We start from the raw sequence: 27,221 nt of genomic DNA on the forward strand, positions 1-27,221 counted from the left end.
GATCTGGATCTCTCTCTCATCTGGATGTGGATCCCAAGCTGTCTAGGTTGTGAGAGCTGATAAGGTCACAGCATTAGAAGGTATGGCAGAGACAGCAGGCCAAATTATAACCATCACTTTATTGGAGACTAATAGGGTTGTGCAGGTGTCTGAGGGCATAATTTTGTCTGCAGCCTCTATTTCTGATAATTATCTGTGACAGAGTTCAACAATGACTTTCACGGTGAGTTTGCAGAGTATCATTCAGAATAGATATTTTTCTCATAATCCAAGTATCTGTTATGGTGTCATTGAGAGACGAAACTCTATGATGCATCTTATATAGACTCACTTTTAAGAGTAGACTTTTAGTTTAAATGAAATAAGTATTTTATGATTTCTTGTCAGGAAAATAAGAATGAAAAACATTTTAATCTAGTGAGATACAATCTCCAGCATAGGGAGCTGTTTGGTCTCTACTAATTGGAAGATTGTTGGTCCCTTGACCTGGAAAAGATGTTCCCCCCTTTGCTATTATAACATATCAGATTTTCATCAGTGGGCTAAGTACATGGACTCTGTAGCTAACTCAAGATGATGTAGTATCAGTTTTATTTTTTTTCTCCAATGAATATTGTCACAAGAGTATTATAAGTTTTTAGCTAAACTGCTGATATACACCATGGTTTTGTTTGCATCTCCCCCCTCCCCCCCCCATATCTTTTCCTTATAATAGCCCATATAATCTCACATAAAAAAACCTAGTGCTAAGGTTGCAAAGTCAATCACTCAAAAGTGAGGAAATGCCAGAATGAAGGTTGCCCTCTTGTGCATGTACACTGTGATAGTCTCTAATTACATGATCACATACTACTCCCCCTCCCCCCGAGGATTCCCGCCTCATACAGTGCTCAGGATGGATGGTGCTAGGCAAATGAACTAGCGCCATGCAGCGAATGAGGTTGTTTACAGGACTGGGGTGAATATAGTTCTTTAGGGCAAGTACCTCATTGAGAAGCAGGTTAACACATTTTACAAATACTAAATGCACTTTTTAAAAAACATTTTTCCAAAATAGTTCAGATTTTCTAACAACAAACACACTGCAAGTTGTCACATATCCCAGAACACATGACTAAATTTTTGTAATTAATGTGCATGTTTTGTAAATACTGACACAGATTCTAATAAATTAATGAATTCATGTGACCTCTTTACTTCTCATTGAAAGATACTGGCTGAAGGACAGTTCAGCATATGGAGTCTATTCCAAGAAATGGAGGGAGAGAAATCAAAACACATGTTTTTCAAAAGTGCTGGAATGGCCTGATCAGCAGAAATTACAAATGGTCTGGAAGAGTTAAAAAGGTATTGTTTTAAAATCAGCAACATTGTGTTTGTGTTTCTTATACTTCTGTACATTTTTGATTGTTGGCAATTCCAAGATCATATTTTCTTTATTTTAAGGTTTAAAAATATTCAGTATCAAGGAGAGCTGCTTGTGATATGAGCAGACAAATACCTAATTTGGGTATATACTTGTGTGAATGCTCAAATAGGCCAATTTAAGAGCTTAATTTGGGAGACGTCTTCTCAGTTGATACAGTATACAATATCTTGGGATGGGTTTTTGACAAGGATTTTGGAACAAGTAGAAAAGGTACTGTTTCCAGTTAGTCTGTGTCCTAATATAGGACTATGTTTTACCCAGAGCCCAGTGCATTCTGGAACGGTAATCTGGCCAGTGCCAGAGGATACTCAAGCAATACAATCACAAGTGATGCTTGTAGTTATGTACTTCAATATAGAGTCTCATTGTGCTGGTTTAATGAGATCCCAGTAATCACTTTAAATTTAGAGAAGTGGTGGGCACGGGAGGGGCCTTGGCAGAAAGGGTGGAGAGGTGCAAGCAACGGGTGAGGGGTCCTCAAGGGAGGGGGTGGAGAGGCATGAGCAGTGGGTGGGGGTACTCAGGGAGAGGGCAGAGAGGCATGAGTGGCGGGCCTGGGGTGGAGTGGGGGTGGAGCATGGGCAGAGCCTTAGGGTAGGGGGTGGGGCCACAATCCAGGCACTGATTCCTTTCCCCCCCCCCATCCCCCACTCTTCTAGGGAGCTTCCAGCACTCATGTCCAGCCTCTCTAAATGCAGGAGTCATGTGCTGCCCATGGTCATAAGGCTAAATTCTGGCTTACATTGTTGTTCCCCTCTTAGAGCAGACTAATGTCTGCAGATACAGAGCTCATTTAGGATGATGGAGCCTTTGCTGACTAGTGGGCTGAGGTGACTGTACTGTATTCTAAAAGTTGGAGTAAGAACAAAAACTCTGCTTCTTTTTACATTTTAATTATGATTCTGTGAAACAGTTGCACAAAACATTTGTAGTTGTTTTGATGCTGAGATACTGAGGTGACAGGCACCTTATATGTACCTAGTAGAGACAGATTGTCCTCAAAAAAGTAGATGTTTTATCAGAAAAACAAAATACACAAGCTCTTAAACAAAAAATTCTCTCTCACAGAGGGAAAGGGGACTTGTGGAATTGAGTTGTAAAATAAAAAAATATTGGTCTTCTACTGCCTCTCCCCATCTGGAGAAATAACTCAGAAGTTTTTTTCCTGTTGAATGGTTTGTTATGAATCCTGACAGCAGTAATGTTTGCATATAAGCTGAGTATGTTGAAAGGGTGGATATAATTAGCAGAGAAACTCCATGTGTGTGGAAGGCACAAACCACCAAAACAGGTAGAGCAAGAGGATGCTGCTATGGACTAGAGCTACTTAGGAGCCAGTAAACTCAACCTCCTAAAGGGTCAGAAGGACTTGAGGAGAAATGGATGAATATTTTCCCCTTGCTGGTTGAGGAGAATCTATGAGAGGGCAACACCACCTCCTCATTTTATGGACATTTTGAAAATAAGTGCTGCTGCTCCTGTTTTCTGGGCAAAATTCAGGAATGTGGAACATTGAAAGGCTGTAATATGCTGACATTCATTCATTTAAATGAGAGGACCTTGAATATGTTTTGTCAGCTGTCTTTACTATTACCCTGTTACTAATTTTATTTTCTTGGAAGGTGTTTAAGAAGCTGCTCAGAAGAGTGTTTTGCCTGGAACCACGTGGTTTCCTAGTTGAAAATAGCTAGTGAAACTGGCAATACAAAAAGAAGTGAATCATCACCCTCTTTTTCATAATTTAGTTGGGTTAATGTATTGAAAAATCTGTGCAAATACATCATGTGGGCAGCCTATCCAAAGGGGATTTTTCCTCAGAAACCTCAGCACAGAGTAAGCAATATTTGAGCAGCTTTCATATGAACACTTGATCACTTAAATTTTAATTATGTTTTCAGCTTATGCTTCTTATTAATTCTAACATGCGGAAACCTTCATTCTTATATCAGTCATTGAGTGGAGGGGCCTTAGCTAAGGACTTTCTTTTCACTGTCACAGTGTAACTGTTTTATTGTATGTATGTGTTCACATTTATGCTAAAAGTCTAAAGTAGGCGAGCCCATTATTGCTCAAGAGTTAAGAAAAGAACAAATTCTATCAGTATGGTTAAATCAGGCTTGTTAAAAGGACATGCATGTTTTCCAAACCAGGCACAAAATCTGCTTGCCCAGCTGTATCAAAGTGATGAGGAAAAAAATAGTTTACTTGCCTCAGGTGAATACGATGTTGCAAGGTTGGGATATAACATTTTAGATTGTATTGTTTTCCTTCAGGGATATAAAGAAACAACTGCTTTCCCTTCAATTTCCAAGAAGTCTCTGGAAAACACAAAAAGTAAGTATTTGAAGTATTTGTCAGGCTCTCTCCAAAAGCAGTTTGTGATGCTCCTACAAGGGCTATAAACCAGAACATAATTTTATGCACAGGTACTAAAGCATAACTAAAATTAACACAAGGAAAAAGTTGTCTGACTCTTTGGACCAAGGTTTGCTTTAATACATTCTCAGATGACTACAGCTGATTTGAAAGGGAGCTGTGTATTTTCCTTGAGTAAGAAATTTGGCCTATTCAGTTAAAATCTGTCATAGGTACTTATGTCCCCCGTCACCATAGTATCGGAGTGTCTCATAGTATTTAATGTATTTATCCTCATGATGTCCCTGTGAGGTAAGGAAGTACTGTTAGCCTCATTTTTCAAATGGAGAGCTGAGGCACTGAGAGGTTAAGTGACTTGCCCATACAGGCAATCTATGGGGAAGCGGGAGTTGAACCCAAGATCACCCAAGATCCAAATTAGCAGCCTGTGTAAAATGTGTTACTCACCAGTTGCTATGCCCCCTTGTGGCTAGGTAGGCATAACAAGCTCACCTTTGTTGGTGCCCCCTGCGGTGGTCTGCTTTTTCTTGTGCCTCACTGGCCAGGTCACTTTGGTTATGTATACACTGCACCTGGGAGTGAGCATCCCAGCCCAGGTAGGCAAACTCACACTAGTGTACATGGGGCTCAAGCCTGTGTGATAATAATAGCACTGTGGACATTGCAGCTTGGGCAGTCAAGCCGACCAACCCCCTAGGCTAGAGGGACCAAGACAGAATGTCCACCCTGCTATTTTCGGTGCACTAATTTGAGCCCCACACATACTACCATGTGTCTGCTGACCTGGGCTGGGAGGCTCACACCCAGCTGAAGTGTAGACATACCCATATGATCCCACCCCTTCCTCATCTTTGGGTTCTGGTCCAGGGACCCTTGAATAGGCAGTCGAGGCTTGTCTGCACAGACCCATTGCTGCCTCCCTGGACCCCTATACTTCCTACCTTGCTGTAGGCCTTTCTCACAGTCTGCTTCTCCAGGCTCACTGCAGAGCTCCTTGGCACATTCAGCCATTCACTCCCTTCATAGGGCAGTCACTGAACCTGCAGAAATCTTCCTGCTCCCTGAAGGCCTCTCTGCCAGCACAGAGACCCTGGGTAGACGCTCCCCAGTTTTGCTTTACAACTGTCTGGTGCTCCCTGTTGCAGGCTTACCTTTCCTTCAGGGAGATTCTGTCTGCTAGCCATCCAACTCAGCTCCCTGACTCCAGCCAGGCGTCTCTCACAGAGAGAGAGCACCAGCCATCTGCTCTTCTTCCTGACTAGCCACCAGCTGACCCCTGTTCAGCCCTTTTAATTCCTCCCTCCAAGCTTGACACCTCCTGCAGGTGTAGCTGATTGAGTGTACAGGCTGTCATTAATCCTATTCTGGGCCTTCTACACCCCATCATATATGTCAGGGGTGGCCAAATTGCAGTTCACGAACCACAAACAGCTCTTTTACACTTGAAGTGCGGCTCTCAGATCCCCCTCTTCCCCTCCCATTTTCTACCTACCAGACTGGGGTGGGAGGGGAGTTCAAGGCTTCTGCCCTGTGGTGGGGCTAGGGGCTTCTGCCTTGGGTGGGGGGCGGGTCTTGGGCCTTCAGCCCTGCGGGAGGCATCTGCTGGAGCTTGGGGCTTCAGCAGGAGCAGTGCTGAAGCCCCAAGCCCCAGCAAGTGTGCCCCACAGGGCTGAAGCCCCGAGCCCCAGCAAGTGCGCCCAGCTCTCTAACTTATGAAGATTATCATATGCAGTTCGGAAAGTCAGTAAGTTTGGCCATTCCTAATATATATAATCAGACATTACAAAGCTGCTTTCCTTTACAAATAAATGAGAAAGATGATATAACAATAACTCACTTTTCCATTTGTTTCATTGTGGTGTCACACTGTAGTATCTTTGGTAGGTAGAGTTTGGTTGAAGATAGAGCTTTGAAGAGTACTTTTTCTCCATCAGTTTAACCCCTCCCTGTTGTTCATAAATGCATGTTGCTTTGGTATATACACCTCACATTTTGATACTATAAAAACTGTAAAGACAAACTGTGTTTTCTCTGAAATTATTACTTTAGTAGAAGGTCCATAGTAACAGTTTATTCAGACTCAATGAACCAAATCATGTCCCTAAAATTTAGGTCTGGAGGAAAATTTTAAATTTTTAATAAAAAGTTTCTCTGTATTTTCAGCAGCACAGTAATTTGAACAGCCAGAGATCATCCAAAACCCTTCAGGAACTGTTCCTCTCCCCACAGATTTCATGTTCCCAGCAATCTCTGTACAAAGCTGTCAGCTCTAAGTGGGCTGGGGTGAGTTAACTTCTTGAGTTATGGAAACAAATGTAAAGTATTTCCGAAAAATAGCAAATAAAGACACTGAAAACATTTTAACTGCAAGAATGTTTTCTTCCTTGCTCAATTTAAAACAGTAGAATTTCAAGAAATGTACTAACTAATACACAATTAAGCAATAGAAAGTATAGTTAGGGCACAGTCTTGCTTGCTTTACTCATGTAACTATTTCCATTACTGTAGATCGAGAGTTCTCAGTCTGGGGATTGTGAGCCCAAGAGGAAGTGTGAGCCATACTGTAGTTCACTTATTCATGCTAGTGTTTATATTGACTTCAGTGGAACTATTTATGTAAGTAAGACCATCAGGATTTGGCCTTAAATATGTGTTAGTTATTAAGAATATACAGGACTGCTAGAGGTACCTATCTGAGAAATGGGTTTCTCAAGAATGGCTCAGTTATCATGATTTTAAGATCATTTGTCAAAGCTGATACCTTATTACAAATCTTCAGAAATTACCTTTACATTGTGACTCTTCAGAAGGAGGCTTGAACTAGCGGTTGAATTTAACTCATTGACAATTTTTTTGGTTTTAGCTGTTTTTTTGGTTTGGTTTTTTGGATATGCCATTTCAAGTTTTTTCTTAAAAAAACAAACAAACAAACAACAACAAAACTTTCTGGATTAAGTGTAAATGTACTGTTAAGGAACCTCTTAATTTTTGTTTGTGATATCTAGAGACAATATTGGCATTAGCATGTATCTAGTACAAAAATAAGTGGAGAAACTGACATACAAGTGAAGTCCCATTTAAAGGTATGTGGTAACTTCCCTTGTTTTCAGATTGCTTGGAATAGCTGAAAATTAAAGTTTGCTAATTCATCTCTTACTCATGTTTCTAGCATCATATGGAGCATCGCCTTGCTCGAAGGCTGAAGCAGCCAGTTGGACGTCAGGCAGCACTTGAGGATGAAAGTCTAGCTGCCTTGGGAAATACAGAGGCTTTTACTCTGAGGGTAAGAATCAGTGAAAAATATCAGACCAGTTGTCCAGCCATGGACTTACAAGTAGAGCTCTACTTAAAATGTGTGTCAGTAAGGTTTCAAATGAAGACATGCATCTGATTATGTTGGGGAATGATGGGAGCCCAAAAAGTGTGTGCAGGGAGTGAGGTCATCAGCTGCGGTTCCTTTGATCTCCCCCATCCCATGTAGTGAAGGGAGTTTTCCAACAGGTCCTTGGGTAGGGCGTTTCCTCAGTATCTTTTTCTTCCCTCCCACCCTTTGTGGGCAAATTATTGACATCATTGTGTTCTTCCATAGAAGGAGGGATTAACAGGATTAATACCAGCGAGTATGGAAAAGAGATGTGGAAGAGGAGAAAGCACAAAATAATCAAAAATAATAATATAAAGTGAGCACTCTACACTGTGTATTCTGTGTTGTAATTGAAATCAATATATTTGAAAATGTAGAAAAACATCCACAAATGTAATGTAAATTGATATTCTATTATTGTAATAAATGTAAATTGATTTTCTATTATTGTTTAATAGTGCGATTAATCACAATTAATTATTTTAATAGTTTGACAGCCCTAATCCTGACATTTCAGAGTTCTATCACAAGATCATGAGTCAGACTTAATTTTACTTAGAAATCGTGTCTCTCAAGATCAATTCGCAAGAGTTGGCATGTCTGCCAGGCTGTATCTGTGGCACGTAATAGTTCAGTCTCCTGTGGGCTGTAACAATTTAGTCTAATTTCTGTTGTTGGGTTTAGCATGCAGGTTCTGGGAGATATTGGTGGCCTGAGATATATAGGTGGTCACACAGGAGGCCTTCTGGTCTTAAACTCTATGACTCTAAGGCCTTGGCTACACTTGCAAGTTACAGCGGTGTAAAGACGCCCCCAGCGCTATAACTCACTCCCTGTCCGCACTGACAAGGCATTTGCAGTGCTGTATCTCTGTGGTTGCAGTGCTGCATGTACTCCACGTCCCCAAGAGGAATAGCAAGTATTGCGCTGCCGCTGCAGCGCTGTGGCGCCAGTGTGGCCGCCCAATGCACTGTGAATAGCCTCAGAATTATTCGGCAGTATCCCACAATGCCTGTTCTAGCCACTCTGGTCATCAGTTCAAACTCTACTGCCCTGGTCTCAGGAAAGAAAGGCAAAGGGATTGGGGAAAAGTGTAGGAAATGACATGGGAAGCAGAAGGAAATGAAAACAACTATTCTGGTGGGGGCAAGATTATGTAGAACCCTGCAGATGAGGAACAGGAGCTGACATTTGATGTAGTAAGAGACAAGAAATAAAATGAGAGAGTCTAGACTCTAGAGGGTTTTCCATTTAGCAACACAGGGCCCTCCCATTGCCACATAGGTTTGATGTGCTGTCTGCACCACTCTCACAAGAGACGAAGACTCAAATTAGGCTGCTAGTTCACCCCCTGCAGTCCATACAGATATGTAACTCCCACTGAAGTTGATGACAATTGTGTGTGCGCGCATTTGCATTGCAGTATTTGGCCCTAGTCTGTATATATTTTGACATGGTGCTGCAGTAAGGTTTCTTATGTGAAAATTTTATTTCTCTTCAGTCCAAAGAAAAAACTACAGATCAGGCCAGAAGTCACCATGCAAATTCCAATGCATTTTCAGATAGATCTCAACAGAAGGATAAAACCTGTTTATCAGAAGTTATTCTTCAAAAGGCACACGACAGCAATGCAGAGAGGAGTAAATTTAAATAATTGGGTCCTGCCAACCCAGAGAACAGATGAAATACCTCACTTGAAGAGCCTGGAGATTAGTGATGACAAGGGAAACAACAGAGTGATGACAGACTCATTGAAAAGTGCTTTGTTAGAAACTGTTGCTTTAGCTGAAAATGAGCATTCCAGTCAGGATAATGGAGCAGACAGACCTGTCTACAGTGAATCCTCATCACAAAGTACGCTCAGCTGGAGCCCCAGTCTGCAAGCAGGGCTGAAAAAACAAAGTCTTCTACTCCTTTGTTACTGAGGAGCTGGGAGGTGCCTGCTAATCTGGGAGAAGATAAACAACGGGACCCTCCTGATAGTGACAGAGACAGGACTATAATTAGGGGACACATCAATATACCATATTCAGTCAGAAAGAAAGTCTTTATGGTCTACATTTGTGGAGGTTATCAAAGTATAGCAATTGGAAACCAGCCCCATTCCCACCACAGACACTCCCACACCTTGAGATTCCTGGACTATTATGTATCACATCTGGGCTCATTATTATTATTCACTATATAGTGCCCAAAAAAGGTTTGCTAGGCAGTCTAGTTTCAGGGAAAGAGCATAAGACTGGGAGTCAGGAGGTTGTTGTTCTAAGTCTGACTGCCCTTGACTCACTGTTTGGCCTACAGCAAGTTGTTTCATTTATTGTCTCAGTTTCTCCATCTGTAAAGTAAGAATAATAATATGTACCTACCTATCTACCACCTGGGGTTAATATATTGTTTGTACAGTGCTCTAAACATATGAAGTGCTATTCACATGTAAAGTGTGTGGGGGGGAGGGGGAGGAGAAAGACAGGTACCTGCCCTGAAAAGCTTGCCTTTAAATAGACATCATTTAGGCAAAAAAAGTGTGTGTTAGTAGAAATGGCAGTCAGCACTAGACTTTTTTTACATTTAAATAAGAGTTCCAGGACCCTAGCGTGTGAAACGTCAAACGAGTATGAACAAGTCAGTCTATTAAAAAAAGAAACAATAAAATTTTCACATGATGTCAGCACTAAAATACTCCCAATCTGCCATACCCGACCCTTCAGAAAAAGTCTGGGTACATTTCCTTTTTCCTAACAGTGGTGTGGAGGTTCCAGTAACTGTACATTCAGGCTATCTGTATAAAAGGTGGGAATTCTCCCATGTCCCTTTAAAAATACAGTTGTCAAGCATGCTGCATTTCAGTATTTATACCTAATACATTTAAAAGATGACAAAATAGTTTTTAAAGATGCTAATAATAAAATTGATGTAAAGATGGGAGGGGAAACCACCCTACAAAGATTGCACACAGGAACAAATCTGCTGTGAGGTTTGTGTGCCTCAGGCAAGTGCAGTTCCCAGCATGTAAAGAGATGGACTCCCAAAATTTGCCTTCAGATTTTCATCCCAACATTTAAGGGTGCAATAGTCTTGGAATTTGGCTGTCCTATTTTTGAGAAAGGAGCCACTCACAACATTTGCATCTGGATTGTGAACATCCAAAGGGTTGTGAGTGTTTAAATCTTTAGTTACAATGTACACCCTATGAGCAAAACGGCTAGAATGTGATTGGGAAGATGTGTGCACATGGTGATCATAAACTGTGCACCTTAGGTGACTATTATATGTAGTACCATCTGGTCATGAATGAAAAAGCACATCAAACCATGAAATAATCTCTAAACTTGTCTTTTATTTGGGAAATATTTTGACTCATTGAAATCTTTGTGTTAGCATGAAATGCTGCAAAGCTGTATTTTATACCAATATAACCATTTAGCTTCAGTATGCTTGTTTTTTGAGCCAGATTCAAAGGCAGATAGAAATGCATTCATGGAAAAGTCATACCCTTGTCTGTACAATGACTGTAAAGAAAGAGGTTACAACTTCCGGATGCTGGACCTAAGATGGGAGCTAAAAGATGGTGTCAGCAACAATCACCACATGGTTTTACTTCACTTGAAAATGCTGAAGAAGTGCCAGGAGTTGGGACACCAAACATTCTTTGTAAGTTTGGGTTTAATTTTCTGTGATTGATTTCTAGTATATTTTCTAGGGATTGTTTATTTATTTTATTTTCTGAACAATGCACATCTTACAGATCTAGTGTATTGAAGAATAGAGGTAATTGGTAAGTACTCCACTGAGTTACACCCTGTGGAAACTTAATGACTTGATTTTTGCACAAAGTGTATGCCAGGGCTGTATTGTGTCCCCTTTGTATGGCTTTTTACTCTATTTTCTCATTGTTCTGTTTTCAGGTTTTCACTGGGCAAAAGCATGACAATCCTGTCATCCCAGAAATCATATCAAAGAAAAACTTAAACGCAATTAAAGACACAATTGAAAGTATAAAGCTGGTTGCAATAAAGCTAAAGCAGAATATGCCAAGTAGCTTACTATATGGTGGCTCAAAAGAGGCAGTTCTGACTGAGAAAACAGAACAGGTAGATGATAATCAGACTGGTGTTACCCAAAATTTTCTGGGAACTGACAAGTCATCAAAAGAAAAGACAGTTGAGACCCACCCCAATAAAGAACCAGAATCAAATATTTCAGATGAGCAGGATTTGCCTAATGCGTCTCCACTCACACAACATAAACTTGTGGTCGAATATGAGAAAGAACTGCAGCTTCTTAATCAGTGGTACAAACTGGATGAAAATTTTGACCCAAGTGTTTACAGGCTTCTACCTATCAGGTTCGTGTTTTATCACTTCTGTTTGGAAGTCCTTTGGTTAAGGAATATAAATGTTTTTCATTCCAAACCAGCAGACCAAATTTGGTGATGAATCCTGGTCACGTGCCACCTGAGGCACTTTGTGCATATGTTAAGAAGAAGATTCCAAACCATTTGAGAGATTCATTTGTTCTCCATTCATTTAAAATGGAATCAGGGGGGGGGGGGGCGGAAATCAATGAAAAGGTCATTTCTAAACAGCTATATAGAAGAAACATTTCAGCCTGTAGAGTTGCAGAGGAGGGTGGACTCAGTGATCAAGGCAGTTCCATTCTACACTATCATCTACGAACTAAAGTTATCAGTGTTTAAATGAACAACACTTTTCCCTTTAATAGTACAAAATGAACCAGCAGAAGGTGTTGCTTAATAATGATGCTAATAATTCTGACATCTGCAGATCTTGAAGGCAGATAGTTACTTTGTTATCCCCTGTTTCAGACGTGGGGTAACTGAGTTCAGTGAGACCCAGTCAGGAAGTCAGTGGCAGAATCAGGACTGGAATTGATGTCTCCTGACTCCTAGCTGCATGCTCAATTCACTAGGCCCCTGCTGTCCTTGCCTGAAGTTAATTAGCTTGTTTCTCTAATCACATTTTGAGCTTTTAGAGCAGCTTCTTCATTTTCACACATCTTCTCTCACATGTTTGTGGGTCTCTCATTCTTCCACACAGCACCTTTTACCAGGATATTTTCCGCAAGGATCCTGTACGCAAACAACAAGCTAAGAGTAAATGGCTGAGCTCTTTCCAGAAACTGCATAAGATATTTCAGGAATATGCTCTAGTTGCTCTCGGCCAAGAGACCACCACCACACTACTTAAAACAGGTGAGACCGGAATCCAGAAGTGGAAAACGTGTCAGTTAATTGGAGCGATCAACGATGCACTGTTTTTAGGAGAAGCAAATTAAACAGTTTGTTCCAGTAGGTAGGGATGGACAAATCGATTGTGGCAGCTGCAGACATCTACATGCCTAGCATGGTTCAGAAGCCTGTAAGTGCCTGGATACTTAGGATTATTAGAGCACCATAAATACCTAAGAGAAGAAATTACTTTCCCTCAATAACCCTAAGAGCCTGTCTTTCTTCAATGTATGGTTGAATTGGTCCATTTAGCATATGTAACGCCTTCTGCAGTCTGCAAGCTTATTATTTGGGCTTTACTAGAGGAGCAAGCAGCCTGGGTTTTGGACAGACAAAATAAAATATGCAATGTGAAATACTGTTAATAACACTAAGTGCAAAGTACAAAATGATGAGCTGACTTTTGCTGCAGGATTAGTGTAAGAATAATTTAGCACTAATGCAGCACTTTTCACTGGTAGATCAAAAAGTTCTTTTCAAAGGTAGGGAAATAATGGATATCCCTATTTTTCAGATGGAGAAACACAAGGAGGTTAAGTGACTCCTCCAGGCTCAGAATACACCCCAACACTCTAATTCTCAGTCTGGTAGCCTCTCCACAAAATAGTATGTTAATGAACAGTTGACTCATTTAGAAAGAATATAATGTAGTTAGAATACAATCCAACAAAGAGAGTCAGGCCCTGACACTGATGAGGAAAATGAGATCTCATCCTATGGCTGGTATTCTTTCTTCTGACTAGGGATTTTAGTGTCTCATGCTTCATGAGTCTTTCTTGAAGATTTTCTCTCTTCAAACAACGCTGGATTTATAGAATAAAGGATCACAGTTAAAATCTCTGGTATGTAGCTGCTTCCTCCATTTAAATAAACCCTAAAGTTAACAGAGGCTAAAATAGAGGTTATCCACAGGCGTAAGTGTGTTTTGGGAGAAATTATACCTTACTTACCATCATCAAAGCCCTGGCAAGAGCATTTTTACTTGCTATCACAGGTCAGGAAGTGTTCCCTTATATTCAGCGTAAATGTTCACCATCTTGATACTCTTAATTATTCCCCATTTACCACACTGAAATCTTCTAAATCTTTGGCATTAATATCCTTTGATATATTTGCAGACTATTATCATGTCTCCTGTAGGTTATTGTTTAGACAAGTTGTATGCATTAAGTTCATCATCATTCCTCCCATGTCAATCCTTCCAATCCCCAATTCTGTTTTGTTGCTCTTCTTTGAACTTCCTCTTGTTTGTCAATATCTTTCTGTTAATGTTCTAGAATTGGTTGCAGTATTCCAGGTATGGTCACACCAGAACCACATGGAGCCAGGCTGTTACTGCCTTGTTCCATAAGAAGGGCCCTTTGAGCTTGCAACCCAAAACTGCATGGGCCTTTTATTACATCCATATCCCTTTGCAAATTCTTGGATGATTTGCTGTCCACTATCACTTCTAGGTCTTTTTCATAGTGTTAGGGTAGGTCTACACTTACCTCCGGGTCCGGCGGTAAGCAATCGATCTTCTGGGATCGATCCTGGAAGTGCTCGCCGTCGACGCCGGTACTCCAGCTCGGCGAGAGGAGTACGCGGCATCGACGGGGGAGCCTGCCTGCCGCGTCTGGACCCGCGGTAAGTTCGAACTAAGGTACTTCGAATTCAGCTCCGTTATTAACGGAGCTGAATTTGCGAACCTTAGTTCGAAATGGGGGGTTAGTGTGGACCAGGCCTTACTGTCTTATAGATTTCTCCCTGCCATTTGCTATGTTAACCATGCAATTTACAGAAAATTCATAAAATAAAACAATTATGTGAAATTCAGCACAGTTTACTAGATCTCATTGGAATCTACAGAGTTTGTGATGCTGACAAAATGCAATGCTCATATCTTTATTGCTGTGCTAGTACCTATCATATTCTCTAAGCCATTCTTATAGCATGCTATTTATTCTTATAAGTGTTCTAAGAGTAAGTTAAAAAATGCATTAAGAATCAGAATGTATTTTCCCTTTGTAAGTTTTGCAGTAAGAGGTTGATCAAGGATTCCAGGTCCAGGGCTCTCCAGAAGATCACTGTCATTGCTTCAAGAGAAACTTCAATGACATACAATGCTACCTGTCAAGCAAACAGGCTTTAAAATATATTGATATCCACCAACTGAGACTGGTGGTCAATACAAGACTGTATGAAGCACACCAGAAGTTCATAGACCTCATCCATGCCAGGGTACACTAATAGTCCCTTTCCATTATTTTGGTTTTTATCACCATGTCAAAGGACCTCTTTACATCATGCATTAGTCAAGTGGCCAGGGAAAGATGAAGAAAACCATAGAGCTTTTTCATCTTTCCTTTCCTTCACCATTTGTGCCTTTTTATATTGCTCCTTACATCTGCAACAACATCCCTGTTCCTGAAAGCCAAGTGTCCTCTCTTCCTTCACATCCCTTCTCCAAAGCCACTTCTTTCATCTTGCTTATCCCACACTGACCTTCATTCCTGTGTTATTTACTTCTTTTTTACCCCATCTCAGTCTTCTAAGATTTACTCACTATTTAATATTACTCCCATTTATTTTAACTTTTGTCCCGCTATTCCCTAATCTCTTGCTTTGCCTGTTCTCTTTATGTTCAGTATTCATGGCAGGCTCTCTGGGAGAGGTCATATCTTTTTTACAGTCCTTAAAGTGCAAAATTATGATTCTATATAAATCTCAAATTATGCCACCCTTAATTTACCTTGATTTCACCTCATCCAGAACTAGTCCTATTGAATTCAGTGGGCCTAATCATGGAGTAATATGCTGCTCATTGTGAGTTGAGAATCTGAACCTTTATGTTTAATACTAGTATTAATGGTTAATTAATATTTAATTAACAGTATATGGTCATTTATTGTTCTCACTTTCTTGTACTAAAAGCACTCAAAGCATGCCAGGAGGGCCAAAAAAGAATCCCATGAAGTATTAAAATCTGGCCTATGGCAACCCATCTTCATGTAATTGTAGCATAAGAACCACGCTGACTAATTCTAATTTATTTTTGTTTTGGGGCCAGTTAACTCTCAGACCAAGCAATTTGTATTCATCTGTCAAAACATAAAATGCAAACACAAACATTACAATCACATAATTATTTTTTGGCTTATCTTTATTTTCTCCTTAAGCCCTTTTTCCAGCCTCCTCCTCTACATCCATCTCTGCACAGAATTGTGCAAATTTTAAAAACAAAATTAACATTATCAGACAGTAACATGCTGTGTTCTTCCCTTATCCACCACTAGCTCTCTACCTCCACTCCTTCATTTCAGTCTGACCATTTTATCTATCTGTCTAATCCTTCAACTCTTTCTCTTGATGATTTCCCTTCTTCCACCTTCTGGCATCTTCCTCCCCGTTTCCCTTATCTTTAGCCACTCTTTCATTGGTCTCTTTTCTTTCTACAAGCCTAAAACTGTAATGTAAAAACATTACCAAAAAAGAAAAAGTACAAACTATCCTACAGGGTTGTTATAGCTTAAACCTTGCAATATCTTGTGGCAAAAAGTCACACCCAATGACAATGTTATGTTACAGTTTATAATCCAGAAATGATTTTATTATGAGTACAGTCATCCTGGGATTCTTTCCAAGATTTGTTAAGTAAGCTAACTAGTGGCTATGTATACACCAATTATAGCTCTGTTCTTTCTTTACAGCTTCGTCACACTAATATCTATGAGACAAGTGTTAGCTGGGGAAAGGATGGAATCAACCCCATCAGCAACAGATCCCATGCCTGCTACTTTGAACACCTGTGCAGTGACTTTCAGAAAATTGTCATCACGCTCTTCAACAGGTCAGTTACATAGTGATGTCTATGAAGATGACCCCATAAGAGGGAAGAAATAAGTAGCACAGAGTAAGAGCTACTGCCATTATTCTGGGCTCCAGCTGCATTGAAAAGTTACAGTGAAGAATCCTCTTGTGTTGGGGTTAGTCCCAAACCAGGCTTTCGTTAACAAAAGCTGGAGCAAATTGGGATAAAGCAGATGAGTTTCTCGATAGTTGGCAGATTACTTTTGTTCAAAGTTTGCACATTACTTAGCATGTCAGAGCTGCAAATACATCGAGTTCTTTGATGCATTAATAAATGTTCTGATCTAAACCAATTCCAAACGAATGTGGAAATAATGCAGTTCAACAGAATACAAGATTTTGAGGATACAAGGACTTCAGGCTACATTCTGCCCTCAGTGATAATTCTGCAGAACCACTGTCTTCATGTGACACGTGTAAAAACCTTATCCTGCACTGTAAAACATACATACCAAATGAAGTCTGGGTTAAATGTAGTGTTAGGGACTTAAGCATATAAAATTGCATATGCGAAAGCATAGAGTTTTTTTCAGAAGTGCCATGGAGTTGGCTATTTCAAACTGAAGATCATTCTAAGTTTTGCACACCCTTAGGAAGGCCTGCCTCTTCTATTTCTCAAAATATGCAGATCAGTCAGCTATGTTTAGGAGACAATTTTCAAACAAAACTTTCAAGCGTTCTTTATACATCTTCATGAAGCAAAAACAATTCACCTTTAAAGGAAAACTATTCATTTCCTGTTAATAAGACTTCTGGTATCTTTTCATGACAACAAACAAACAAACAAACAAAAACAAAAAAAAGAACCCTTTGTTTAACTCTACCAAAGGCTTTTTTTCTGCTCTTCCTTTACTAGAATGACCTGTTCACAGAATTTCCCTGGGGGGCTGGATGCAAGGAAAAGAAAGCAAGTGTATAGAGGTTATAGTGATGAAGAGATTCTGGAGCACGTCCAGCATTGTCAAGCACTGTGAGTTGAGCAATTAATTTACATAATTCATGCTTCTAGACAAAGACAAATAGCACATAGTGTGGTGAAGATGACTTAGAATAGTTCACCTGATTTAATTGTTGCTGAGGTTTTTCCTTTCAAGTGTGGGTATTGCCTTATTTTCTCTCCAGCCACATAAAAGGTTTCTACAGTAACACCCTAATCTGGACTGCTTCTTTTTTTAAATAGATACCAGTAAAATTTTAGATCAAATTCTCGCTCCCTTCCCTATCCCCACCTGTCTCCATTTTCCAGATGAGGCAGAGCACACCAGGACACTGTTTGGATGAACTGAAAGGCCTGTAAAATGAGCTCCCAGGCTACAAATCCTGGGACTTACTGTGGCTAAGGTTTACCTTTGGCATCCTCCTTCTCAGGATCTAGTATAGGGGAGCATCGTCTTCTGGGAGCAAGGATGGATCACCCAAGATCAGCCATTTGTGGGGGAGGGAATGGAATGGAGGAGGAGAAAAAGCTCTGACGCTGGTAAGTCAGGACCAGGTCTTTTCTGAAGCATGATAATGTGCATTATGATCCAGTGTAAATTCATGATCATGCATTAACTTAGATACACATTAGTATCTAGGGTCTCAGAAGAAACTATGGTATCATTTAATTATTCCAGAAATAACACAGGATCAAGTAATGAAAGAGTGGGTTATAATAAATGCACACAAGGGGCCAGAATTATGGTTGCAATAGTATGTGAATAAACTGGGAAGGACTGCAGTATAAAAATTAATTTAGAAAAGAAACAACAAGGTAGAGGTAGGAGATAGGAAGAGGGTTGACTTATCTCTGCCACAGGGTCTCTATAACCAGTAATACACTATTCATTAGGTAGTAGAACCTTAGGCTACATCTACACTACGGGGTGGGGGGTCGATTTAAGATACGCAAATAGCGTAGCTGAATTCGACATATCGCAGCCGACTTACCCCGCTGTAGGGACGGCGGCAAAATCGACCTCTGCGGCTTCCCGTCGACGGCGCTTACTCCCACCTCCGCTGGTGGAGTAAGAGTGTTGATTCGGGGATCGATTGTCGCGTCCCAACCAGATGCGATAAATCGATCCCCGAGAGGTCGATTTCTACCTGCCGATTCCGGCGGGTAGTGTAGACCCAGCCTTAGGATGAGAAGGGATGAGGGCACAACTGTATCTGATAGCACAGTTCTAGCAAACTCGGAATCTTTCATGGGTTCTGTCAAAGTGGATGCCAGAAAGTTTCTTGTCATTGTTGCATTTCATATGTATGTTTGGGAGTTAGTGAGTGTAGTGATTATAACACAGCACCTGGAGTTCTATTCCTCTCTCCACTCTGGGCTCACTGAGTGACCTTGGGCTAGAGACCTTTAACCAGTTTGTGCCTCCACTTCCCCATCTATAAAATTAGGATAATAGTATGTACACTCTGGTAAGGCACTTTGAGACCTACACATAAAAGTGCTGTATTGTAAGGAACTGGGGTGTAGGCAGTCTGGCCTAGTGGTCATAGCTGGTCTGGGAACCACATGTCAGGGACGTTAGTTGGTGAGCTAAGGTCAGAGGAATTGCTAGAGCCAGGTTCAGTAAGCAAGAGTCAGGATAAAAGTCAAGCCAGGGTCAGAGACTGGAGATCAGAGATAGTACCAGGCTGGAATCAGAGACTGGGGATCATAGGTAGTAACAGGCTAGAATTAGGAGGCAAGAGTCAGGGTCAGAATCAGCTAGGATCAGAGGACGGAGATCAGGTGAAGTCTGTGTGGTTGCCCAGACAACTTCTGGGGCACCCTACAGGGTTAAATAGGGGGGTTGGCCAATCAGAGGGCCTCAAGGTACTGTCACTTTGGGTCTCTTGGGCAGTACTTCCTGTGGCACCTAGTCTCCACAGTGCTCCTGGGCATGGCTCTGTATGGCCTCCTGGTAGCACTGTGGGAACATCGACTGTCCCAGGCTCTGCAGACCTGGGTTGGAAGGCATCAACTTAAACTTCAGTTTACAGACATTAATGGAACACCATTAATGAAATACTATCTAGAAATGATCACTATTTTGGAAAGAGAATGTTGTCATTCTGCCAACAAACCAATTACCAGCTCCTACTTGAGATCAAGTAAGCTCAGCAAAAAAAGTATTTCAATTATTTCTTTAATCACAGAGACCTCAGAGTTATTATTCGATTTGTTGGTGTCACTGGTGAAAGCAGAAATATCCGATTGATTCTCTTAAGCCTCTGCTACCAGATTGCTGATATTTACAATGTCAGCATCAATTTATCTGAGGTAACAAAAATAAATCTCAGTTCTCCTTTTTCAGTTCAGGGATCAATTATCTTGATATAACTTTAGATTATAATTATCTATATGGTGGCCCCACACTATCACCACCAAATCACACAGGTACTGCACAATTAAAGTGTAACACATGACTGTGTACAATATTATTCCTGGGGGAGCAATGGATTTTTGTGCTAAATCAGCTGAATATGAAGCATTCCTTAATTTTCACAATCCTCTTTTTATGGACAATCCTGTACAGATGTGCAGCTTTGTAGTTCATTGGGGGGAGTGGCTCCTCCCCCTCCAGGTCTGATGGGTGGCCAATCCGCCCCACTACGTCTCCAGGGGTCGCCTGACATGGGGAATCAGCGGGGTGGTGGGAGATGTGAGCTCAGGCCTGTGATCAGGGCTGAACAGCAAACACAGTTATGGAGCCCCAGCTCCTGGTCGGGATGGGACAGCAAAGGGTCTCTGGCTCAGGCCTATACTCAGACTGGGCAGCAAACAGTCCGGCCTCCTAGCTCTAGCGGAGGGCCGACAAGCACAAGCTTATTGCCTAAGTGAGGGGGAGATTGCCACCCACAGATTGGGATGGCAGGTTGGGGGGATGCAGGCCCACCCACTCCACTGCATCCCAGCCTAGGGCCCTAGCCGTGGCAGATCAGTCTGCCACTGGGTCAGCGGGGATCCTGACCACAACACGCTGACCCACTTGCTGTCAGCGTTGCAGCCAGATAGGGGTCAGCTACCCCGGGCAACTTCCCAACTCCCCCTCAGGGTGTACCTGGCTCTGTAGAGGGTTGTACTGGTCGTCGGGGAAGAAGGCGTCTGTCAGCACTTGCAGCTCCTCCGTGCTTGGGTCTGCAAATGGCCCTGGCGCTTCTGGCCAGTCCTCTGCTCCCTCAGGGTCTGCAGCAGCCTCCCAGCTCGGGAGCTCACAGGAGGCGTCTAGCTCCTCTGGTAGCTGCCTCCCTACTGAGTTCTCCAGCCTGCCTTTTGTACTTCTGGTCCCGCCCACTAACTTCCAGTGGGAAGGTTGAGTGTGGCATGGCTCTGCCCACCAGGATTCAATGAGGGGCTCCTCCCCCTCCGGATCTCTGGGTGGCCAATCCACCGCACTACAATCTTATAAATAGAAGAGGAGAGATTTAGAAGTTTTATTTTATTTCTCCACTGCAAGTACGTTTCTTCTGTTTTTGGTGTCCAGCAACTTGTTACCATTCATTGTATCGGTTTTTTAAAATCCATCAGGAAAATGTACCAGGCAAATGGGCATGCCAGATTATTTTTTATTGTTAATACTAATATTTTCATAATGTGCTGCAACTGCACTTCACAAAACAACCTGCTAAATATAAAGCAATGCCCCTTCCCTGAAGAGCTTAAAATCCAGAAGAATGAATAGAAATACCTGTTACAAACAAGAAATCTTTGTGGTATGTATTTCTGGAATGAAGAAATTTTCTTAATGCTGCAAAAATGCATTAAGAAGAAACATCGAACTTCAGACTTCAATACATATGTTAAGAATGGAAAAGTTGCTTTCTCTTAAAAGAAATATTGTTTAACTAGTTCTTTATATTTTGTTTTAGCCAATGCCAAGTGTTGTAAATAGAGATGAGCTTGAACCAAAAGCCCAGCTCTGAATACCTGCTCCTGAATTTTGGGGAAGTTCAGATCTGCACCCGAACTTTGCAGCTCAGGCCCATCTTTACTTTTTAAAGGGTCTCTGTCAAAAAGTTTGACAAAAATTTGATCAAAATTAGAATTCCTACATTCTGAGAATAGTTTTTGAATTTTAGGTATGTACTTCTTAAAAAAATTCAGTTTCAGTATTTTTTTAAAGACACTTGATTAGTACGTGCTGTTTTCTGTGGTGTGCTGCTGTGTAACCAGTAGGGGAAGCTGAAATCAAGTACTAAACAAACAGGCTAATCCTGCAAGTCCACCACATGCAGAACTCTTATTGACTTCAATGGGATCTGTGCACATGAGTACTCCTGGGGGAATTCTGCGCCACTGCACATGCACAGAATTTATGTTCCCCACAGATTTCTTTGCTTCCCCGCAGAAAAATGACTTTGATAGGGAAGCAAAGGGAAGCCACAAGAGTTGTCACGCGACCCTCCCCAGCAGTATGTTTCAGGTGCTCAGGGCAGCCGGCAGAGAGGTAAATCACTGAGTAACATGAGGGACTTTCTGGATGACTCTTTTGTACTTAATAGTCAATTTCAGCTCCCCCTGCGTGTTCTGCAGCAGAACTCTTATTGGCTTATGTGTTTGGATAGCTTGCAGGACAGAGGCCAAAAAGTCTTTTCGGGAGGCGATGGTGGCACACAAATAGGGATTCATAGAGTCTAAGACCAGAAGGGATCACTGTGATCATGTACATAAATCTAAACTGATATGTCAATTTCATGCTCAGTTAGAAACATGGAAAGGGAAATCAATATTTCTCCAATAGAAAACGCCAACATTGGGAAGGAAAAAAACATTACTTTTTAAATCTCTTTCTGAATGGTGGAAATGTGAAAGAAAACTGCCTTTAAACAAGTTCTGGACTTGTTTATCCTTTAACATGAAAGGGCTAAATTATGCTGTTACTCTGCAGTCTCCAGGAAGAGGATGTAGGAATCCATGCCAGAGTCTCTCCATAATGCTCACAACATTGGGAAAGAGGGCTGATCCAAGCCCCAGCAGTGAAGACTCCCTTTGATTTCAGTGAGCTTTGGATCAGGCCCCATGTCTTCAAGTAGGCATGGGAGAAGATTAACGGTGTTTTTGAAACCTACTAAGGACCTTGCTATGCTGATCTAACTTTTCTGATTAGCCCTTAGATCAGGGGTCGTTTGGCACACGGCTCGCCAGGGTAAGGACCCTGGCGAGCCGGGCCAATTTATTTACCTGCTGACGCGGCAGGTTCGGTCGATCGCGGCCCCCACTGGCCGCGGTTTGCCGTCCTGGACCAATGGGGGCGGCGGGAAGTGGCGCGGGCAAGGGATGTGCTGGCCGCGGCTTCCCGCCGCCCCCATTGGCCCGGGACGGCGCACCATGGCCAGTGGGGGCCGCGATTGGCCAAACCTGCCGCGTCAGCAGGTAAATAAACTGGCCCGGCCTGCTGGGGTGCTTACCCTGGCGAGCCGCGTGCCAAACATTGCCAACCCCTGCCTTAGATACTACAGTGATGGGAGCTTCAGAAACCCCCTAAAATAGGTTTATTGTGTCCGCATCAAGCTCTGAGCAGTAACAGGTAGAGACATACTTTACTGCTACTCAGAGAAGCAGCAAAATGCACTCAACAGCTCAGACCAGCTGCTATTAGCAATCTGTGCTGGCTAGCAGGAGATATTTTGCAGAGGATGCCATGGGCAGCAGCATATCTGTTTCTCCTTGCTACAGTAGGCAGGGCTGGATTTAGCTCAAAATCTATTTATATTTAGTTCTAAAAACCATTCATGACTATCCTTTAACAAATGTAGAGAAACTGTGCTGCAACCAGTTCTGTGACCGTTGGGCTTTTGATATTCAGTTGGCTTCCAACATGGAAAACATGATAGCCAACGGTAGCAAACAGCAACAAAAATGTTCACCTTTGTCCTCCCTGAATAACTCTGAGTTCTGAACATAATCCAACCACTTCTTTCAGTACTTGTTAAAGTTTGTAGTCTAATTGAGTGCAGGCTTTGTGTCAGAACAAGATCTGGGACTGCCAATATATTTTGAAAGCAGAACCAAGCCATACCACGAGTATAACACTGAAGTTTTAACAAGTGTCTGAATGTACTAGGCTGCCTTGCACTGACCAGCACAGCATTTGTCTAGCAGACACCTGTATAGGATTTGCCTTCTTCATGCTTTGGATCTCTCCCCATCAGGTCCCAAAACCTCCCATGGGAACCAGAGTCTTTCAGTGGTGGTTACTTATTCTGGTTTTCTCCACAAGAACCTTTCTTGGCTTTCACTGTTTCTGCTGAATCACTTTCCGTAAACAAACTCTTATTCTTTACTTTTATATTATACTAATAAATAATGCACTATAAATAAGTACAAAATACAACAAATAGCTTATGGGAAACTATTTTCTTGTGGATAAAATTACCGTACTCTTATTTTAAAAATAAGGATTTTGAAGCACTGATTAAGGAGTTTGCCCTGTTGCTGGAATTCGCTGCAGAGGAGAAAGCACTGTTGCTAAGTCTGGATGGTGTAGATGAGTTGTCAGAGGAGTAGGGAGCTGACTTTTCCTGGATACCCACTGAGCTACCTGAAAATGTCTATTTTATTGTTTCTACATCTACAGAATCGAATTGCTCATCCTTGAAAACACTGAAAGTAAAGTAACGCATCTAATAATGAATTTAATGGTGTTAATATTTAGCATGTGATATGACTTTTTTACATTTTTGTTTTAAGTATTTTTTTTTATTAAGGGAATAAGTGGATGTGGTTAGAAAAGTTTCAAACAATTATAATCAAAACACAAACAATAAAAAAAAAGGAAAAAGAGATACTATACTAACTTTCTATAACACAAGCAAGAACCATTTCTATTCTGATCCCCACACCACTAAAGAAATCATTCCAATTATTTGAACAACATTGTGCTTAAAAATTAGGGCTAAAGCCTGTAGTCCTTGCTCATGTGAGTAATCTTTACTCACAAGACTAGTTCCATTGGCTTCAGTGGAATTAAGCCTGTAAACATAGGCTTCCCCTGGGGAAGGCTAGCACCCTGTCCCACTTCTGCCCACAGCCCTGCCCACACTCCACCCCGCCCCTGCTCCCACTCGGCCCGCTCCCTGCTCAGACCCCTGCCACCACTCGCCATCTTCCTCCTCTCCTCCTCCCCCATGAGGCCCCCACTGCCCGCAGGGACGTGCTGAGCTGCGAGTGGCGGGCGGGAATGGCCTCACGGGGGGAGGGGGGATGGAGGAGAGTAGGGATACGGAGAGCGGCGGGGACCTCCAGAGGGTGGGGGTGCAGTGGAGGAGATGAGGGACTCACATGGCAGCAGTAGGTGCCTCGGGGAAGGGGCAGAGCAGGGAGGGGAAGAGGCAGAACACAAGCGGGACCACCACAGCCGAAGTGTCCAGCGGGGGGTTGGAGGTGGCTGCCGCCTATGCTTGTAAACAAGTTTTTGCTGGATCATGTCCTTAATCTGTAAAGATCCAATCCTGCAATGTCCTGAGAGTCCTCAACTCCTAGTGATTTAGGCCCCAGTACTGGAATCAGATCCATGTCATCAGATCCCCTGCATTGTTCAGAGCTCCACTGGAGTTAGTGGAGATGTATTGGGCCCACAGGCCTGCCAGAAAAGACCTATTGCAGGACTGGAACAACAGGCATTAGTGTTGTCACAACTATAGCAAGAGAGGCCCAGAATTGTGGGGGCCTCAGTTCTCAACTGAAAGAGACAATGACTTTAAACAGCTTTTTTAAAAATATATTTGATTTGTAATTTTTAACTCCACACACACACACACACACACACACACACACACACACACACACAATATTCTGTTAGTTATCTAGGTTGTTAAACAGGTAATACCAATTTATGACCATTACAAACCAATTTTAATAGGCATTTTTGTGGAATTTTAGGTTTTGGATATACTAGAAATAGATGTGATATAAAAATATTAAAATGCAATGCAGATTTTTTATTATTATGCTCTATAAACATGTTCAATGTGTATCAGCGAACAAATCAGAACAATAACTAGAATAAATGTAGTGTATGTCTATTGTATGCCATGTCAGAGCTGCAGTGCAGATGTTGCAAATCAAGTTCATCTTTGGTATTTTGGTTAGACACAGAGTATACAAACCAAATACATGGTTTTGCTTCTTATTGAAGGTGAACTGCAAAGCAAAAATGAAAGTGGAGTTAAGCACAGACTGCCTGCCATCCCAAATTAGATTGTGGTTGACATTCAGCATAGAAGTTTCAACTTAACTACTGTTTAAAAAAAAAAAAAGCCCTCTGTGAAAATATCTTGGTTTTCACGGTTTACAGAAGATATCCAGAATGTCACATCACAAATACCAGTAGTCTTACTAATTATAAATACATAAGTCTTAGTAATTAATTGAAACCACAATATGTGTAATGTCATAGAATTATGCCTTATGGAATATTGTCAGTGAAGCTAGAAATACCAAAAGGATTATTGCAGGGTTAGTTGAAATTTGTTTTGGTGCTTAATTCTCTTTCATAGTCAATTTGGTGGGGGCGTAGTACAGGTCTGTTGCATCTTACGCGCATTTAACATGCATGATTTCAGCTTTACGCAGATGGCAAAAACAAAAACAAAAGATAAAAATAACAATTTTAATACTGTACCTGTAGTGCGGGCGATTCCGCCCGCCATTACACTCAATATAATTTTGACTATACGCGATTTTCGCTTTACGCACTGACTGCGGAACGCAACCCTGCGTAAGATGCGACAGACCTGTACATAAATTTGAGCTAGATTATGGTGCTAGGCACAGCATTGTGTAAGGGATGGCAATTATGAAAGAGTGAAACCACCTAATTATGGTCCGTTTTTGAGAGGACATCACCATTGAAATCTCTCTCACGCAACCTGTTTTGTTTTAATTAATTAAGAATTATTTCATTTCTGCAGCAAATTACAGTGGAACAAAACGTTCTACAAATACCTCATCTTACACCTACAGAAATAAATGAAATGATCACTTACTGGTTGGAAAGGGACCATCGAAGACTCTCAAGTTACCAACAGCAACTTTTAATGGAGGCTTGTGCAGCCTGCCCATTGCCACTCTATGTGTTTTGTGCCTTTAAAGAGTCATATGTGTGGGCATCCTTCAGTCCAGAGACAGAGGTGTATCTCCTGCCAAATCTTTCTAAAATGTACTCACAGTTACTGAACAGAATGGAAAAAAAACATGGGGAGCAAGTTGTCAAAAGAATGGCAGCTTACATCACCCTGTCAAGAAGCAGTATAGCACTGGAAGAACTACTAGATTTTTTGTCTCTGGATGATGCAGTAATTCAGGAAATAACAAAATACCAAAAGGTGTCCATTTCAGTGTTCCCCCTAGTGTTATGGATGAAACTTCAGGATGATCTTGGAGAACATCTGATAGAACAAAGAACTGATAACACTTATGTTTTCAACTGGGCTCATTCATTTCTGAAGCATATCTGTATGGAGAGATATCTGAAAGTGTATGATTCACAGCTGTCTTTTCATGCTGCCTTTAAATATTAAATTAAATTAATGGAGATATCCTATCTCCTAGAACTGGAAGGGACCTTGAAAGGTCCAGCCCCCTGCCTTCACTAGCAGGACCAAGTACCAATTTTGCCCCAGATCCCTAGGTGGCCCCCTCAAGGACTGAACTCACAACCCTGGGTTTAGTAGGCCAATGCTCAAACTACTGAGCTATCCCTCCCCCCTTTGCTGATTACTACCTAGGGCGCAGGCTTCCTCATGGTCTTGGGAAGTACGGAGAAGTGATCACTTCCCAGCCTCTGGCCTGGGTTTTGAAGAAAGAATTCAAAGTCAATTATGTTTTCAATCTTCGTAAACTTTTTGGAACTTCATATCACCTGATCAGATCTAACAATATTCCCCATTCTGCTAATAACAGAATGTCTGTTTAATTATGAATGTCTCTTGCATAAAGTATGGGCTTCATCAGTTATCAACATAGAAGAGGATTTAAAAGC

At 41.6% G+C, this 27,221-nt stretch overlaps 1 protein-coding gene across 5 annotated transcripts; it reads left to right on the top strand.

The window, feature by feature from the left end:
* LOC128837670 (uncharacterized) lies at positions 1 to 27,221 on the top strand. 5 transcript variants are annotated; one of them, XR_008445013.1, is made up of 9 exons: positions 1 to 80; positions 1,211 to 1,347; positions 3,703 to 3,763; positions 5,969 to 6,088; positions 6,314 to 6,421; positions 6,811 to 6,888; positions 6,975 to 7,088; positions 7,395 to 7,485; positions 8,671 to 9,832. XR_008445013.1 is itself a non-coding variant. In XM_054028967.1 (9 exons), the coding sequence occupies exons 4-7, from the start codon at positions 10,554 to 10,556 to the stop codon at positions 16,118 to 16,120; spliced, it is 876 nt and encodes a 291-aa protein (XP_053884942.1). In that variant the 5' UTR covers positions 6,430 to 6,888; positions 6,975 to 7,088; positions 7,395 to 7,485; positions 8,671 to 10,553; the 3' UTR covers positions 16,121 to 16,246; positions 17,123 to 17,236; positions 26,152 to 27,221. The 5 variants fall into 5 exon arrangements, 1 of the variants encoding a protein (XP_053884942.1); XR_008445014.1 differs by having other exon boundaries at positions 5,972 to 6,088; XM_054028967.1 differs by lacking the exons at positions 1 to 80; positions 1,211 to 1,347; positions 3,703 to 3,763; positions 5,969 to 6,088; positions 6,314 to 6,421 and adding exons at positions 11,075 to 11,514; positions 12,227 to 12,381; positions 16,107 to 16,246; positions 17,123 to 17,236; positions 26,152 to 27,221 and having other exon boundaries at positions 6,430 to 6,888; positions 8,671 to 10,820.

Source organism: Malaclemys terrapin, chromosome 5 (assembly GCF_027887155.1).
Source record: "Malaclemys terrapin pileata isolate rMalTer1 chromosome 5, rMalTer1.hap1, whole genome shotgun sequence".
NCBI classification, from domain to species: domain Eukaryota; kingdom Metazoa; phylum Chordata; order Testudines; family Emydidae; genus Malaclemys; species Malaclemys terrapin.